Source organism: Dermacentor andersoni, chromosome 7 (assembly GCF_023375885.2).
Source record: "Dermacentor andersoni chromosome 7, qqDerAnde1_hic_scaffold, whole genome shotgun sequence".
Taxonomy (NCBI): Eukaryota; Metazoa; Arthropoda; class Arachnida; order Ixodida; family Ixodidae; genus Dermacentor; species Dermacentor andersoni.
This window is the reverse complement of record NC_092820.1, coordinates 93690347-93708180: the sequence shown is the minus strand read 5'-3', so window position 1 is coordinate 93708180 and position 17834 is coordinate 93690347. Positions and strand designations below refer to the sequence as shown.

The 17834-nt window shown below is 46.4% G+C and overlaps 1 protein-coding gene across 6 annotated transcripts in view; it reads right to left on the bottom strand.

The window, feature by feature from the left end:
- Positions 1-17834, bottom strand: part of LOC126534118 (transcription factor YY2-like) — a 48808-nt gene that overhangs the window by 11067 nt on the left and 19907 nt on the right. For 4 of the 6 annotated variants that reach the window (XM_050181334.3, XM_072289271.1, XM_050181335.3 and 1 more), the window contains 3 exons: positions 15055-15213; positions 7784-7953; positions 7233-7313 (listed from right to left, as the gene is read on the bottom strand). In XM_050181334.3, the coding sequence (XP_050037291.1) occupies positions 7233-7313; positions 7784-7953; positions 15055-15213 (410 nt within the window). Of the gene's footprint in view, positions 1-7232; positions 7314-7779; positions 7954-15054; positions 15214-17834 lie in introns of those variants that run through there. The other 2 variants (XM_050181336.3, XM_072289272.1) reach the window with 2 other exon arrangements.

Below are 17834 nucleotides of genomic sequence, written 5' to 3'. Positions count from 1 at the left end.
CTTTTTATATAAACCTCTATATGAAAAGAAAAACTTTTATGCAATTTGGCATCAGTAGCTCGCACTTTCTGCTAACAAGCTTATCTTTGCATAATGTCTTGTCACCACTCTGCGAAGAAAACAGACGATGACGCCAGCAGGCAGGCCAGTTGCCTGCTCCCAAGTTCAGGTACTACAGTTATAACTCTATCTAACGAAACCAGATTTTAAGAAGTTCCCAACCTAACGAACAAATTTCCATTCCCCGGCAAGTACCCATAGGGTTCAATGTTGTGATCAACCCGAATTAGCGTAAATAATTTAGCCGAACTCGATTTAAGGAAGTTCTTCCTGAAATAAACTAGTAAAAAAAGCGACAATTTCTTCCTAATTTTGTCACAGACGGGTTTTTCTTCAAGTGTACGCTCTAAAGTTAAGGCGTTAAAACACCTAGGCGCCCTAGTCGCAGCCCTAGCATTATTTTTACGAGGCTACACGCTGCACCCCTGCATGGAACTGCAGACTAAACACCGCCTCGGTAGGGGTGGTGGTGGGTACCGTCGTTATTTCAGGATTTATGCAACAGATGGCTGGATTAGCGGCAAATACGATGTCGCGGTAGCTTTTGCGTGTCGGTGCACAGGTTTCGAAGGACTGAAAAATTGCTTTCTCGATTTTACGAACTTACGATTTAACAAAATATTTCAAGCATGGCCACCATTTCATTAAATCAAGTTTCATCTGTATATGACACCAGGAGCTAAAGGATGTTCCACACCTGCAACCTTAGCTGTGAGCGGCACTGATTAGGACTTACACGACTAATCTTGACACATACGCAAATAACAGTGGATGAGAGGATGGCCACCACAGTAGCGTAATCAGTCAAGCGTCGTACATTGTAATACGGAAGATGTGGGTTCGGCTTCCCCCAGCAGCAAGTTGTCCTTTCGTCCACTTTTCGTATAGCTTACTACTTTTACATTAAAATTAAGCATGCTTATACTAATCGAGGTACAACCAAATTAGGAAGGCCCACTAATCTTCAACAAAGACACTTCACTAGAACAGGAACTGGCCTCCCTGGTGCAATATTTGGCGACTACCTCCCTCATGATTCCTACAATTAACCCATGGCCCACAGTCCCCAGCAGCTGCGGAGCACCTGACCAATGCGGCGGTCAGACCTGTAATGCAGCAGACGGTGGTGAGAATCTCTGGACCCAGACAAGCCGCCGATGGAAACTGACCCTGGCAACCTTTAACACTGGAACTCTGTCGAGTGAGGCTAGCTTAGCAGGACTCTTTAAGGAACTATCAGACATTGTTTGGCATGTCATTGGCCTTAGTGAGATTAGAACTGGTGAGGCTAATACAGTGCTGACTAATAGCCATGTCCTCTGCTACGGAGGTCTCCCAGATACGAAGCAATATGGGGTAGGATTCCTAATCCATTAAGACATAGCGGTCAACATTGACGAATTCTACAGTATTAGTAAGAGGGTAGCAGTAGTTGTAATCAAACTTAATAAGAGGTATAGGTTAAAGGTAGTACAAGCCTACGCTCCAACATCCAGTCACACTGATGATGAAGTAGATCAGTTTTATGAAGATATTGAATTAGCGATGAGAAAAGTGCAAACTCAGTATACTGTAGTAATGGGCGACTTCAATGCAAAAGTGGTGGAAAAGGCAGGCTGGTGAACAAGCAATTGGAAATTACAGCATCGATTCTAGGAATGCTAGAGGAGAGATGCTGGTAGAATTTGCAGAAACGAATAAGCTGCAAATAATGAACACCTTTTTCAGGAAGCATAGCAACAGAAATTGGACCTGGAAAAGCCCTAATGGTGAAACAAGAAATGAAATTGATTCCATACTTTCTGCCGATCCCAGCATAGTGCAGGATGTAGAAGTGATAGGTAGGGTAAAGTGCAGTGATCATAGGTTAGTGAGGGCTAGGATTCACCCCAATTTGAAGAGAGGTAGAGTAAAAAATTGGTCGAGAAGAAACAGGTCAACCTAGAGGCAGTAAGGGTAAAAGCAGACAAATTCAGGCTGATAGTTGCAAACAAATATGCAGCCTTAGAACAGAGATGAAGATGACATAGAGGTAATGAATGAAATCATAACTAGGCTGGCTTTAGAGGCAGCAACTGAAGTGGGAGGCAAGGCACCAAGGCAACCAAAACGCAAGCTCTTCCAAGTAACAAAGGACCTAATAAGAAAACAACAAAGAATGAAAATGTCCAACTCAAGAGATCAGATATAATTCGCGGAACTGTCAAAACTGATCAATAAGGTGAAAATAAGGGATATTCGAAATTATAATGTGAGAAAGACTGAAGAAGCCGTAAAAGATGGACACAGCCTGAAATCAGTGAGAAGGAAACTTGGCGTAGGACAAACCAAAATGTATGCACTGAAAGATAAGCAGGGTAATATCATCAGCAATCTTGAAGGTATAGTATCAGCAGCAGAAGAATTCTATGCTGACCTGTACAGTACCCAGAGAAGTCGGGATACCTTTATTCAAAGCAGTAATGAACAGGATACAGAAACTCCTTCTAAACTAAAGATGAGGTCAGAAGGGACTTGCAAGACATAAAACTGGGAAGAGCTGCAGGAGAAGATGGAATAGCAGTCCATTTAATCAATGATAGACGAGAAATAATGCTTGGAAAACTGGCAGCTCTCTATACGAAGTGTCTATCGACTGCAAGGGTCCCAGAAAACTGGAAGAATGTGAATATTATATTAATCCACAAAAAGGGAGACGTTAAAGAATTGAAAAATTATAGGCCCCCATTAGCTTATTCCCAGTATTATATAAAATATTCATGAAGGTAATTTGCAATAGAATAAGGGCAACACTATACTTTAGCCAATCAAGGGAACAGGCTGGCTTCAGGAATGGATACACTACAATGGATCCCATCCATGTCATTAATCAGGTAATCGTGAAATCTGCAGAGTACAATCAGCCTCCCTATATGGCTTTCATAGATTACAAAAAGGCACTTGATTCAGTAGAGATACCAGCAGTCATAGAGGCATTAGGTAATCGAGGCATACAGACTGCTTACGTAAATATCTTGGAAAATATCTACGAAGATTCCACAGCTACCTTATTTCTACACAAGAAAAGTAGGAAGATACCTATAAAGAAAGGGGTCAAACAAGGACACACAATCTCTCCAATGTCATTCACTGCATGCTTGGAAATAGTATTCAAGATATTAAACTGGGAAGGCTTAGGACTAAGGATCGAAGGCGAATATTTCAGCAACCTTCTGTTTGCAGATGACATTGTTCTGTTGAGCAACATTGGAGATGAGTTGCAACAAATGATTGAGGACTTTAACAGAGAGAGTGTGAGAGTGGGGTTGAAGATTAATATGCAGAAAACAAAGATAATCATGAATAGTCGGGTAAGTGAACAAGAGTTCAGGATCACCAGTCAGCCTCCTGAGTATGTGAACGAGTACCGTATTTATTCGCGTATAACCCGCACCAAAATGTGAAAAAACGCGTTTAAAAAGTGGGGGTGCGGGTTATCTGCGAATTTTTTCCTTGGGAGGGGGGGGGGGGGGTCGGCTTCACCGCAATGTGCGGCGGCCTCCCCGTGTAGTCCGCCATCCCCATCGTCATCGACGCTTGTCAAGCCGATGAAGGGCCAACGAAAGGCCAGCATTGTTGAGCCTCGCGTTAGGCGCTGTTTAGTGTACTTACCCCAGTTTGCACTGTTTGCCTGCTTTGTTTTGGCATCATGAGTGCGACTCGACGGCAGTGTTTCACAGCGAAAGAGAAGCTAAAGATTATAGCCGCTGCCGAAGAAATCGGCAACAGAGCTGCTGCATGACAGCATGACGTCGACGAGTCGTGCATTCGCGACTGGAGGAAGAAAAAAGAGAGTCTCGAAGCAACGAACCGGGACAGGCGAGCGTTTCGGGGTCCGAAGACTGGCGCGTACCCCCACCTCGAGACGCAGCTTGCGAAGTTCATTGAGGAGCAGAGAAGTCGTGGCCACGCTGTTTCGACTGAGATGGCGCAAATGGAAGCCCTGAAGTTGGCCCGGGAATTGAACATTCCACGTGAGTTTCGTGCAAGCCGTGGATGGCTTCAGCGCTTCATGCGAAGACATGGATTTTCTATGCGGCGGCGAACAACCATGTGCCAGCGGCTTCCTGAAGCCTACGAGGAAAAGTTGTTGAACTTTCAACGATATGTGATCGCACTTCGGAAGGAGCACAGCTATTTGCTGTCTCAGGTGGGAAATGCTGATCAAACACCTGTGTACTTTGAGATGCCGATGGACACGACCATGGAAAAAAAGGGCTCCAAATCAGTCAGCGTGCTGACCGGCGGAAATGCCAAGCTGCGCTGCACAGTCATGCTATGCGCTTTGGCTGACGGCACGAAACTGCGCCCGTATGTCATTTTCAAACGCAAGACGCTACCTAGCATTCCACTGCCCCCAGGAATCGTTGTGCGTGCGGAAGAAAATTCGTGGATGAACAGTGGCCTAGTCGGTGACTGGCTTCGAGTAATCTGGGAGCGAAGACCAGGTGCCTTGCTGGCACGCCGGTCGATGCTCGTACTAGATTCCTTCAGAGGCCACTGCACTGATGCGGTGAAGGCTCGCCTTGCCGAGACCAGCACCGACCTCGTCATAATACCTGGCGGCATGACGTCCATGCTACAGCCACTCGACGTGTGCCTGAACAAGCCGTTCAAGGCACACGTGAAGCGGCTGTATGCCCAGTGGATGGCCGACGGCATTTACGCCCTCACACCGACGGGACGCGTGCGAAGGCCTGATATTCCATTGCTGTGCCAGTGGATCGTGGATGCGTGGAAAGCGATACCGGCCGATTTGGTGCGGAAAAGCTTTAAAAAATGTGCGATCAGTAATAGTTTGGATGGTTCCGAGGACGACTACGTCTTTGAGAGTGGCGATGAAGCCTCGGATGGCAGTAGTGAGAGCGGCGACGATTAAGAATCGGATAACCAGTGACGTGGTGGCGGTCGTTTGAATAAATGTTCTGAAAACGAAATGATCACTGAGTGTGAGTTGCATCTTTCTAGCGCTCATTTTTTTTTTTCAGGTAAACGTGCGGGTTATACGTGAGTTTTTTTTTTTTTTTTTCCGCCGAGTTCAAAGTTAGGGGTGCGGGTTATACGCAGGGGCGGGTTATACGCGGGTAAATACGGTATATTTGCCTAGGTCAATTAATCACAGGTAACCCTGATCATGAGAAGGAAATTCATAGAAGAATAAAAATGGGTTGGATGCCATACGGCAGACGTTGTCAGCTCCTGACCAGAAGCTTACCATTATCATTGAAAAGGAAGGTGTACAATCAGTGCATTTTACCGGTTCTGACATATGGGGCAGAGACTTCGAGACTGACAAAGAAGCGTGAGAACAAGTTGAAGACTACACAAAGACAGACGAAACGAAGAATGCTGGGCATAACGTTAAGAGACAGAAAGACAGTGGTTTGGATTATCAGAGAGGAAACGGGCATAGCCAATATTCTAATTGACATTAAGAGAAAATAATGGAGCTGGGCAGGTCATGCAATGCGCAGATTAGAAACCGTTGGACCATTAGGGTTACAGAATGAATACCAATAGAAGGGAAGTGCAGTCGAGGACGGCAGAAGGCTAGGTGGGGCGATCAAATTAGGAAATTCGCGGGCACTAGTTGGAATCAGTTGGCGCAGGACAGGGGTAATTGGAGATCACAGGGAGAGGCCTTCATCCTGCAGTCGACATAAAATAGGCTGATGATGATGATGATGACGAAATTCTCTATGCTTTCTGTGGCTTCACAGTCTCATTTTCTTCGCACGGTTATAACCCGACTCAAAATGGAGCCCCTTGGGTTCCCTTTAGTACTTTAATCCCGCTACATCAGAGCGCAGACTCCAAGCGGTCACTCAATAATATGGCAGCCACAAAGTGCAGTGTTTTGCTGAAATGCAACTGAGGCTATCAGGGTCAATCATGAGCTCATGCTTAAATGTGAAACAAGGCCAGAGTCAAGCAACATGCAAGACAGTCAGCTAAGCTACACTAATTTTGAAGCACAGGACAGGAAAACATGTGTCGCCTTTCAAGCCCATTCCTGAATGTACAAATGCCAGGTGCTCCATTTAAGTCGAGCATCGAACCTAAAAATTCTAGCAGCACCATTGCTGCCCTGGAGTTTCTTACAGTCACTTAGAGGGACAAGTGGGGGGGCTGCGGAGTGACATGTTTCTTGGGAAAGCCAGGACACCTTAGGGTGCACCTGGTGAACGGCGCTTGATTTAACATGATTGAGTCTGTGCTAACCGAACTTATACAATACAGTTGTCTCTGTGTTATTAGGGAGTTTTAGCATAGGGGTATCATCCTACCGTTACCAATACTGGCTGCCACAACTGCACGTGCATGGAATTTACTGCGCTCCATTACGTTTATTGGGATGGCCTTCCGCCGTTTACCACGATTAAACAAACAACAATATGGCAATGTACAGCCGCCTGTTTCGATCCTAACTTGCCCCTGTTACTTGCTCCCCGTCATGAAAGCAAGAAATGAACGGTAAAATCAGTCACCAACTAGTTTCACCTCACGCTAGGGAGAAATGATAAGCAATCTTTTGTGGTTATTATCTCAAATGTTTGTTATGATGCTGGTAGGCCCATAGAGACAGCACCGATGTAAGAAAGTGTGTCCATTTTGCCATGCGTCTAGATGCTGCATCAGCATACGCTGACCCAGCATCACACAGCTGATCAACGCTAAATGCTATGGCACCATCTGTACGATTGAAACTGACACACCTTCCTGTCTCAGTGCCATATCTCTGCAGCATAAAAGCAAACAACAGAAATTAATGACAATAAAGCATTGCTTATAATTTCTCCTTGGCATGAGGTGAAAGTAAGCGATGACTGGTTTTAGCATTTCCTTATTGCTTTCACGACGAGGAGCAAGTAACACGGGACAATCAGGATCAAAAAGGCAGTCTACGCACTGCCACGTTTTACACAATCACGGTAACCGGGGGAGCCATCCCACTAAACTGACCAGAGCCAGGTAATGTCCACGCATGCAGAGCTGTGGCAGTCATTATCAGTTAACGGCAAGTTGGTAACGTCATGCTAAAATGTGGTATTACGTAAAAAAGACATTAAAACAATGGCACTCACGCTGGGATGCAGTTAATCAAATGTGAACAGTAATGGCGGGTCACTTACATCTCAGGAAAGACGAGGTCAGTGCTCAACTGTGCATCAGTTTCAATTGTAGGTTTCCATTTTCTTCGCTTGCTTGTTGTACTAGCATATGCAAGTAAACATTAACGAAATAAACATTACAGAGGAACCAAGATTTTTCACGGAGGTTTCATTACAAAAAAAAACTCATTTCCACAGCTGTGACCGTGTCTCAGTTCAAGCCACATTTATGATAAGCTAAACCTTCCATATCCCGCCATTTCACTGGTTTAAGAAATCCACACAGATGGTGATGCCACATTTCCCTCTAGGCGATATTGTAAGAAACTCTCGTGATCCCTGAACTCCTAGAAGCCTAGCTTCTAGGAAAAAACTGTTACGAGCCCAGGAGCTCTGATGCAATATGCATTATAAACACAGTTCAGCCACAAGTCAGCGCTCGTGAATGTTATCAGACTCCGTTTTGCCTCACATTTTGTACCAGCAAGAAGCATTTTGATGCGGGCTGGACAGGGAAGGCCGCCGTGGGTAAGAGGAAAGGAGGGCAGCACATGTTTTGCCAGCAGACTCACTTGGCTTTGGCATGGGTGAGGATGTGTGACTTGAGGTTGGTGGACTGGGCAAACTTTTTGTTGCAGCCGTCGAAGGGGCAGACGTATGGCCGGTCGCCCGTGTGGATGCGCACGTGTGTCCGCAGGTTAAAGTCCAAGGAGAACCGCTTGCCACACCCTTCAAACGTGCACTGCAGGGCAAGAGGGGAGACAGTGGCCAAAACTTACAACATCATTCCCCACAGAAAGGGTCGAGGAACTAGAATGTCTGCCCCAACCCACGGTGAAATTTTCATTCACAGATGCAGCTCAGGGACCTGTCAGGGACCCTTATGTAATGCCCCTTCCAGGGGTCTTTAAGGACCAATAAATGATGATGATGATGAACAGCTCTCTGCAAAACGAGAAGCATGTCCTCCAATTTCTCTTGTGTTCCTCTTGTAGTTTACTTTTAAGGCATGCATAAGTACCTGCTTGGTATTAATGAAATGCTAAAAAACAAACATTGTGCAGTCGAAGTCAAAAGTTTAAAGACGGTGGGATCTGAGAAAAAGCAGAGTATTTCCGCAGCATGGTATTTTATTTTTAGCCTGCACTAGTTAATAGAGTAGAACCCCACTGATGTGTTTTCAAACAACCGAGGGGGAAAAAAAACATGTAACAGCCAGAAAAACAGAACAGTTAAGAAAGCCCCAAATCGCCACAGCAACGTCAGAAACAGCTCTGAAACAGCTCTGTGTGTGTGTATAATTAAGGAACACATACTATGTTCTGGGACAGTGGCCCTTTTCTACTATTCTTAAGCTTCACCTCATAACACAGCTGTATTGAGGCAGAGCTGACTCTAGTCGACCCTCGATATATCGAACACGGATATATCTAATTATTGCTGATACCAAACTGTTCCCATATCCCCCCAAAAATCACAATTACCTTTAACCTTTTATGTGAAATGGGGTCAGATGTAAAATGGGTACATAGAACTCCGCTGACCAGCCAACATCTTGCGACAGGCAGTGGACTTTCCAACAACACACCTGAAGACGGTGGTGACACGGTACGCATTTTCGACAGCTACACATTAGGCTACACACTCGCATCGATAGTGCTGGAAGCACCATTTGAGCGTAGCAGCGCACACAGGAGGAAGCTTGGCTCGTCTGATAGCACCGCGCATTTGATGCACACTCCTGCTCGGCGCTGCTACTAGGCAGGCTAGTCGTAGTTATCGTGGTGTGATCGGCGTGATCTGTGCTGCGTGCAGTGTTGCGATGACTGCAAACGTGAAGAGGAGCACATCACTGACATTTGCCACGAAACTGGAGATTATCCGGGGCGTCGAGAATGGAGCAAAGAAGTCAATCATTGCCGACGCTTTCTGCTTACCACAAAAACAGCATGCGTAATGACAACTTTGTCAGTCGCGACAACAACTGGAACCATGGAAGAGCCGACAGACGGGGAGATTGCTGCAGAGTTTACTGGCGAATGTCGTAATGAAGAGGATGCTTAACACGATACCACGATCGCTAACGTCGTCCTGCTTCGAGCTAGGCTGTGGCTGCCTTTGTATGCCGCGCTACTGCAGTGCTATAGAAGGCACTGGTCAGGCACTCGCGGACTGTTTGGATTAAGTAGAGGAGGCAGCACTTACGCATGCCGCCACCAATAGAAAGCAAGCTATGCAGCTGCAGTTCTTTAAACAAAAACAATAAATTGTTTGTTTGACAATTCAACTGAGTATTCCCTGTGCCGTGCGCAATTTAATCATTTAACTTGCACAGGCCTTTTATGCATCTTTTAAGTCATTTCAGTAGAATTCTCGCTATATTAAACTATTTTGCAATCCTCATGCTGTCCGAGATGTTGAGGCTCAATTGAGTGTACCTACAACCTCGCCATAACAAGCGTACTAAAATTGAAGACTGCATAGTTCCTGCATTTCATTCTTCTAAATTTGCATCTGCACCACTAAATTTACGTGACTGCCGCATTTAAACGGCACACAAGATGTGGGAGCATTACAGAATGGCAATGTATAAAACGGGAACATAAAAATTCACTGAAGATTACAATACTCCCTAATGCAAAATTTGGATGCAGCTCTATACGTATTTTCATATCGCAATATATTGGCTGGCACGGACGATCTGTCTCGTGCGGTGCGTGCATTGCAAATGGAGTGAAGTGTGGTGCGACTGCCTGGCTAATTGGGAGATTGAGAGAGGCAGCATGTGGGCGACATGTGGGCGTGATTCACGCAGACAGACCTTCACTCATGCAGTCCTTTGTATCCATATACGGCATCGGTTGACGTGCTCGATGCGTGCTTTATCGTGGGTGTCACCTATAAACAGACAGCAAGCACTACTCTCGTGCAATCTCATAGCGATCATAGCCGCAGAACAAGTCTTGTGCAGCACTACTCTTTCCTTCTCACGCTTTCACTATACCCTCCTCATCCGCTTTCCATCTTATGGTTCCACTACACCCTCCTTCTCTGCTTTCCTCCTCGCACTCTATTCACTCTCGAATGCAGATCCGCTAGCAGCCGTAGCCACCACCTCGGCAACACTAGGTCTTGCTACTTCGAGGTTCCCTATGAAGCTTCTTGCTTTTTGGGGCCGTTTTTTTTTTTTCATTGAAACAATCTGCCGCTGCTAGCAATGGTGCCGAATCCGCCTTTGTAATCCTCGCCCATGGCTTCAAGGCTCGAAAAGCACAATGTGTTGCATAATGCCAGTTTTCGAAAGTCAGCTTCACCTCAAAACAGCTGTTATGCGGTGAAGCATACACGAATTACAGTCGAGCTCACATACACGAACTTTCGCTAAAACGAATGAGACCCGTGCGACCGTCAAAATATACATTATTTAAAGGGCATAAAACCGCACATATAACGAACGTCTTTGAGCCCTGCCGATCGGTTACAGCGAATGGACAGCGTAAACCTGGTGCCACAATGTGAAATAACGACAACCTCTGACCCCTTTGAACACACGGTCTGTTTTCCCAAGCCTCCCTGAAGGCAAACTATCTGTTTCGTACCCCGCTACCCTCTTCCTGCCGTCATGCACTGCCCACAAGTGTCGGCATGTGGCTTCCAAGGCCGCCCTCCCAGCTGTCCTCGCAACTCTGCTCCCCTCTCTTTGCTCTTTCTTGCAACTCCCTCGCTGCCTTGGCAGGCGCGCTATGGCGCCGGTTAAAGTTCAAAAGTTTCGTTTTCTGGCCATTACCACAAAGCAGGCCTCTCCACACTAGTCTATGCTTCCTTGCTTCCACGCTTTTTCTAGTCGGGCCCGAGTTGTATTCAGGACGGCCGATGGGAATGCTGTTCTTGCAGCGGTCACAAAACGAAAAGCACTGGACATGGCAACGAAGCAAGCAATTTTGATGGAACTGTCACAAGGTGCTAAAAACTACAAGTTGGTGAAGAAGTGCATGTCAAAATCAACCGTCTCGACGATTCTAAAGAACAAGGAAAAGATTGCCAGCTTTGTCGCCAACTCGACAAACAGAAAGCACATGCGGAAGGCCACCTATGCGGATGTAGAGGACGCGCTGCTCAAATGGTCCGTCACGAGTTCACAACATTCCGAAAAGTGGACCAATGATGCTGGGCAAAGCCAAAAACTTTGCATTCCTGTTAGATTTTCCCGGGCAATGGCTAGCTACACCGATTAAAGTGCAGCATGGGATCGTTTTTAAACCGAATGTCGGTGAGGCGGCTTTGGTAAGCGACCAAGACGTTGCCACTGGGCTTGTAAGAAACCGAGCCATTATTGCAAGCTACGCGTAGCAGGGCGTGTATAACACAAACGAAACTGCATTATTTTATCAGGTTGTGCCCGACAAGACGCATGCCACGAAAGGCGACTCATGCGCTGGCAGCAAGCACAATAAAGTGTGCGTTACAGTACTTCTGTGCGCTAACATAGATGGCAGCAACCGTCACGTGCCCTATATTCAGAGCTGTGTACCTGTGCTCTACACGCACAATACTAAGGTGTGGATGATGCACGATTTATTCACAGAGTGGCTGGGCAAGTTTGACTGCGTCATGCAGAGGCAAGGCAGGCACGTGCTGCTCGTGCTCGACAACTGTTCAGCGCACCACGTGCAAACTTCTCTGACGGCAGTTACTCCGTTTTCCCTGCTGTGCAGCCAAAAGTGCAGCTGCTTTATTAAGGCAAAATAAGCACATATAAGGCTTCGTATAGGCGCCGCATTGTGGAGCGCTTGCTTATCACTGTTGACTGGCCGGTCACCAACTTGCCGCTTCGAGTTTCACGGTATTCAAACGTTCAGATCATGAAGGAGGCCCAGGCGGAGGTGACAGCCAGTGCCTGATGCCAGGCTTGATGCTTCCGAAGATGATCAGTCTGGCAGCGATTCGTGGCAGCGCGTCGTCGACTTCGACAAGGCGGCCCACGACACTGGTTGAGACTACTTTATTTTTGCTGATGAAGACGCTGATATTGTGGAACCATGTGTTCGGACGAGGGTATCAGTTGCGAAGTGCAGGCGGAGAGCACCACGGAGGAATCGGAAGACGAAACTTCGGAGCCAGCACCCATAAGCGCATCTGTAACAATGAGCTATATAGAGGGCCTCAGGAACTTGTCTATGCCAAGGGCCTTGGCGAAGAGCACGCTTCTGCTTTAAAAGAACTGGGGACCACCCTCATTGGATCTGCGCTGCAGAAACAGACGAGCACCACGGACTTCTTTGCAAAGAAATAAATTTTGTATTCTGACTAGCCACCTTTTTTTAAGCTGTGGTCAACTTACTACAAACTTTGGGATATAACAAACAGCTGCTGTGTGACGCTCAGGTTCGTTATAAGCGGGCTTGACTATGTTGCGATGAAGCATACCAAAACAGAAAAACGACAATTACCACAGGACACGGTATGTATCCTTTATTATAAATGTGCGCACCTGCCATTTCCTATCACAGAACAAGCACAGATACGCTTAATAAGTGTGCTGGCAGAACTTTAGAGCTATTCCGGATGTGCCTGTGGCGATTTGAGCCCTTGGGGGCAATAAAAGTTATGCATTCATTATTTCGGATTTTCGGATATTTTCGCAGCCCCTAGGGAGTCCGAAAATTCGGATGTTGACTGTATCATGACACTAACCTTTAACCCTTTGAGGGTCGAATTATTTTGAAAAAAACTTTTCCAGGTGGTCAAATTACTTTTTTGCGGATCTTGAATGTCCAAAATGTATTAAGTCGGGAATAAATAGTCAAAAATAATTAGGAACAGTATTTTGGTGTCGGCATCACTCAGAACTGCAAAATGTCCAATAGTATTTCCGAGCGAGGTACTCCTTGTAACACAGGTCTACGCACAGCGCCTTATCGCAGTCTGCACACCTAAAATGCGTGTCTGTTCTCTTGAAGCGAGGAGTTGTGTTGGCGCACACATGCCATCTCTGCGTGCGGCTGCCTTGGGCAGAGGTCTGGGGCACCCTCTCGCGTAAGCGCGTTGCCACGGAGAGCGAGAATACCTCGCGAACGGCGCTGATAAGCAAGTGGTGATAACCAAGCTAAGAGAAGTGCCAATCAAGATAGAAATCAACTTCCGCCGCTCCTGCGAGAGCGTGCCGACAAAGAGAAAAACAACGTTTCGCGCACCTCCGTTGCGATCACGCGGCGGAACCGAAACCGCGAAAGCGCGTTGCCACTGAGAGCGGGAATACCTCGCGAACGGCGCTATAAGCAAGCTAAGAGCAGCGCCAATCAAGATAGAAATCAACTTCCACCGCCCTGCAACAGAGTGCCGACAAAGAAAAAAATGACGTTTTGCGCGCCTCCGTTGCGATCACGCGGCGAAACCGAAACCGCCAAAGGGGCGTTGCCGCAGTCTGAGCGACGTGCTGAAGCTAGCAATCAGCTCTGTTTATCTCCCCAAGAAGGTAGCACCAATTTCAAACGCATCTTGTAAGTGCTAAGAGGTGGCAGCACCTCCCGATGAGCGCTCATCGTCATTATGGCGCGAAATTTCAAATGGAGGGTCGCAACCGTACCCGTACAGCAAAGACCTTGCCGGACAGAAAACCGCTGCCGTACATGTACGGCAAAAACCTTCAAAGGGTTAAAGAGGGAAAACACGGGGAAGGCAGGAGATGGAAATTCAAGACGATGAGCAAAACAAGAGGTGAAAGCAGGAGCCAACTTTTCGACAAGTGGGCTTGTCTTCTTCAAGCCGAAGTGGACTTGTCTTCTTCAAGGCACCTTGAAGAAGACAAGCCCACTTGTCGAAACGTTGGCTCCTGCTTTCACCTTGTTCTCGTTTTGCTCATAATCTTTAAAGAGCTAATTTTTGTTAAACCATGCTAGATTTCCTCTCCCTTGTGATACTGCACAGCTGCGCAGGCAATGTCACAAACCCAGCGGAAGCTGTCAAGGATGAAGAGCGCCGGCTATATTGTGATGGATGGATATCTGTTGGCGGCTGGCTCATTGGCAAAAAAAATAATTGGGATGCGTCCGCAAGTGTGAAAAAGTGCGTGAGAGAGGAAGACGCACGTTGCAGCAATGCTGTGAAGGAAGTTGTGAGGCCTTCGCTACTGTGTGAATTAATCACTCACGAGATGACATGAAATGCTACTTCAGTACTGCTCTTGTGCAAAATAGAAACAGGATTTGTCGATTCATCCGCTAAACTAAAGCGTGTTGACGTAGTAAGCATTTGCTTATTGTTTTCTTGATACCGTCGATAATTCATCCTTTCATTAATTTGGACATTCTTTTCGGTCCCGAGAAATCAGAAAAGATTTGCTGTATTAACGATGATTTACCTTTACACATAGCACACAAGCAGCAGTAAATTTGAAACAGCGCAAGCTGGCAAGCAACACACTGCTTTTAGGTTATAGTGACTTCATTGTTGCTTTCACCTGCTTCAGAAACTCGTCTGAATAATCTTGCTCCAAAGCAGCTTCCTCTCCCTTGTCATGTCCCTTCACAATCAGAAGATTTCTAAGGGTAAGGGCAGAGAGTGGCAAGTAAACCCTTGTACAAACAGAACTTATTTTCCTCAATTTTGACGAAATATATGTAAAATTGTACAAAGAGCCCGAATGTGTAAACTTTAGGAAAATTCAGGAAAGCTGGCAGGTATGCATTACATACTAACACACCCTGTGGATCCTCCTTCATACTTTTCCCAACATGTCGATTTATGTTCAGTCAATCTGGTATGGTTCAACAGACCATTTAGCTAATTTAGCTACTAATAATTTTCGAACTCCTTGGTTGGAAACGAGTCCTCCAACACGCACCTGAAAGGGCTTCTCGCCCGTGTGGACCAGTTGGTGCCGCTTGAGCTTGGAGCTTTCGACAAAGGCCTTGCCGCATTCTGCACACACGTGCACCCGGGGGCCGTGCGTGTGCAGGTGCTTTCGCATGGCAGAGTTGTCACGGAACATCTTGGTGCAGCCCTGCAATTGTGACACACACGGGGGGAGGGGGGGGGGGGGAAGAATAGCATTGCATTTTCACAGGTGGGCCCCAAAACACCCTTTCTTATCCCTTTAAACCCCGATCCCGAGCTGTACTCGTCATCGGAAGTCAAACCTTGATATATCGAACACGGATATATCAAATTATTGTGTATATTGAACACTTTCTATATCGCCAGGAAAATCGCATGCATTTTTAATTGTGTATTTTGCACGGGGCCGAACGTAAAATGGATATATCGAACTCCGTCACAGTAGACAAGGTGCGCTCTGTTGGCAGGCGCACTGATACTATGGCCTCAGAAGTTGGCTGTTGAAACTGACCGATCTCAAAGGCCATGCTGGTATTTCAGTATGCTAAGGTGAGTTTAGCAACTCAATCATCACTCCATGTTAGCGTAACCCCACATCTTGGAGCACAGTATGAACAATGGAAAGTAGAAGGCCACAAATACATGGCAGGGGCATCATTTAATTGCCATTTAGCCCATTCATATAAGACACATTTAAAAAATATTTTCTCTTAAAGTGTTCCTGAAGTAATGCCCCTCAATAATACAGTCGCCGACCGATTTTATGGATCTTATGCGGACCGAAAAATAGCCTGAAAGATCAAACAGTACAAAAAGCTAGTTCAGCCAAAAAACTTTAATTTATTAGGCTTAAAGTGGCTTTAAAAATCACTAATAATGCCCGGCCTCATATTACACTTGGACGCGACCAGATTTGCTTGGATTTGCGCAAGAGTGACATTGTCCCCGTATACAGTTTGATAAGAGTGTCACCGCGTTGGCCATCTGCAATCTCCGTTGCCGGAGATCGCCATGGAGCTCAAAGAAGCACGCCACGTTTGTTCGCACCACTTGGCTCTCACGAAGGCACACGAGGTGGTGCCAATCACAAATGCGAAGCCGCAAAAACGCACACAAAGATGCGATGTCGTCTCAGAGACACACCTGCTCTGTGGACACATCACGTGCAAATAGCAACAAAAACTTTGAGAATAACTAAATTAATAAATATGGATCGCGCATTGAGTGATTATGACGACAGTGATGACCGAAGAAAGAAATAAACAAGAATAAGCGCCATCCCTTAGAGCGTTTAGTCAGGCCTCTGAGACTGGAGAATGTTGCGCACGCTCTATTGAAATAGAGCACCTCCCAATCTTGCAGGCTATAGAGCAGGCGACTAGGAAGCCAAGCAAGCAGAAAATCCAACATGACAGCCCTCAATATCGGGTAGCATGGCTCGGAACCACGGTGTAAGAATATTATGGGAGGTGTGCAAACAGCGCCCATCCCAGCATACCAGCTGTGCGTGCGCTTTTAAATAGTGTGGCGCACAAAGATGGCGCACTCGTGTTGGGACCATCGGCGAATGAGACACGAGCCCCAAACAGAGGAGTCCAATGAGAGCGGCCCCTTCATTGAAGTGCACGCGGCAAACTGGTGTTATGCAGACACGCCCGATCGCTCGTTTCGTACTATCGTCTGCTCGTGTGAGCTCTCGCTCGCACTTGTTTGGTTTGGTTGGTTTGGTCTCGTTCACGCTTGTTTAGGCTGTCATAGAAGTGGGTGAACAGGTTGACAAAACAATACCGCAAGAACCCACGCAAAAGCAACACACGTATACCAACACAATGCACAGAAGTACCGTATTTAATCGCATAATGATCGCCCTTGCATAATGATGGCACCCCTCAATTTTGTCGTCAAAATTCGATTTTTTTATTTCCCGTGCAATGATCGCACCCCGAACTTGCTGCAGCGATATGTCGTGTGCCAAGTCTAGCTAATATTGATCGCGCTTACCATCAGTCGAATGCTACGCGAACGACTCTTCAAGACAAACCAAGCGGTCTGCACGCACCAAACATTCTTAAGCAGATGCCTCATTTCATTACTTTCATCACTTCCCGCACTTCCATGACTAAAATAAAGCTGCAGCCAAACTTGCCTTTATTATGTGTAGGCTTTATAATGGTTGTGGTCAACAACAAAAGAGGCGCCTTTCGATTCTTCTCATCTGCACTCGTGGGCATGCAACAAATTTGAGTGGCAACGATAGTAGCCACGTTTACACTGATACGTTAAAAGTGTACTCTATTCATACGCCGACGCTTCTAACACAGCTAAGATATTCACCCACCCTTAGCGGAAACGTGCCGTATTAGGACAGTAGTGAAGACTGATGCCGCAGTTTCTGCAGCATGCCAGCCATGTGTTTCTATGTCACTGGCAGCTAAGCGCACCCATCTGTTTCTGTCCTTTCAAAGTGGACATGGCTACGTTATTGCCACAAACTTGCCGCTATTATTCATTACTGATACGGAAGAAACTGTTTCAATGCACGTAATGTACTACGAGAAGAAGAAAAAATAGCGTTCGGCGCGTTCGGCTTGCTCCGCCGGCCGCCATTTTTGTTTTGGTGTCCCGCAGCAAACGCGGGATGGAAAAATTTTTTTTTTTCTTCTCGCAGGAAATTTAACCCACGTAATGATCGCACCCCTGATTTTGCGTCAATTCTCCTGACAAAAAGGTGCGATCATTATGTGAGTAAATACGGTACTCACAACTGCACGCAACGAATGCGAACGT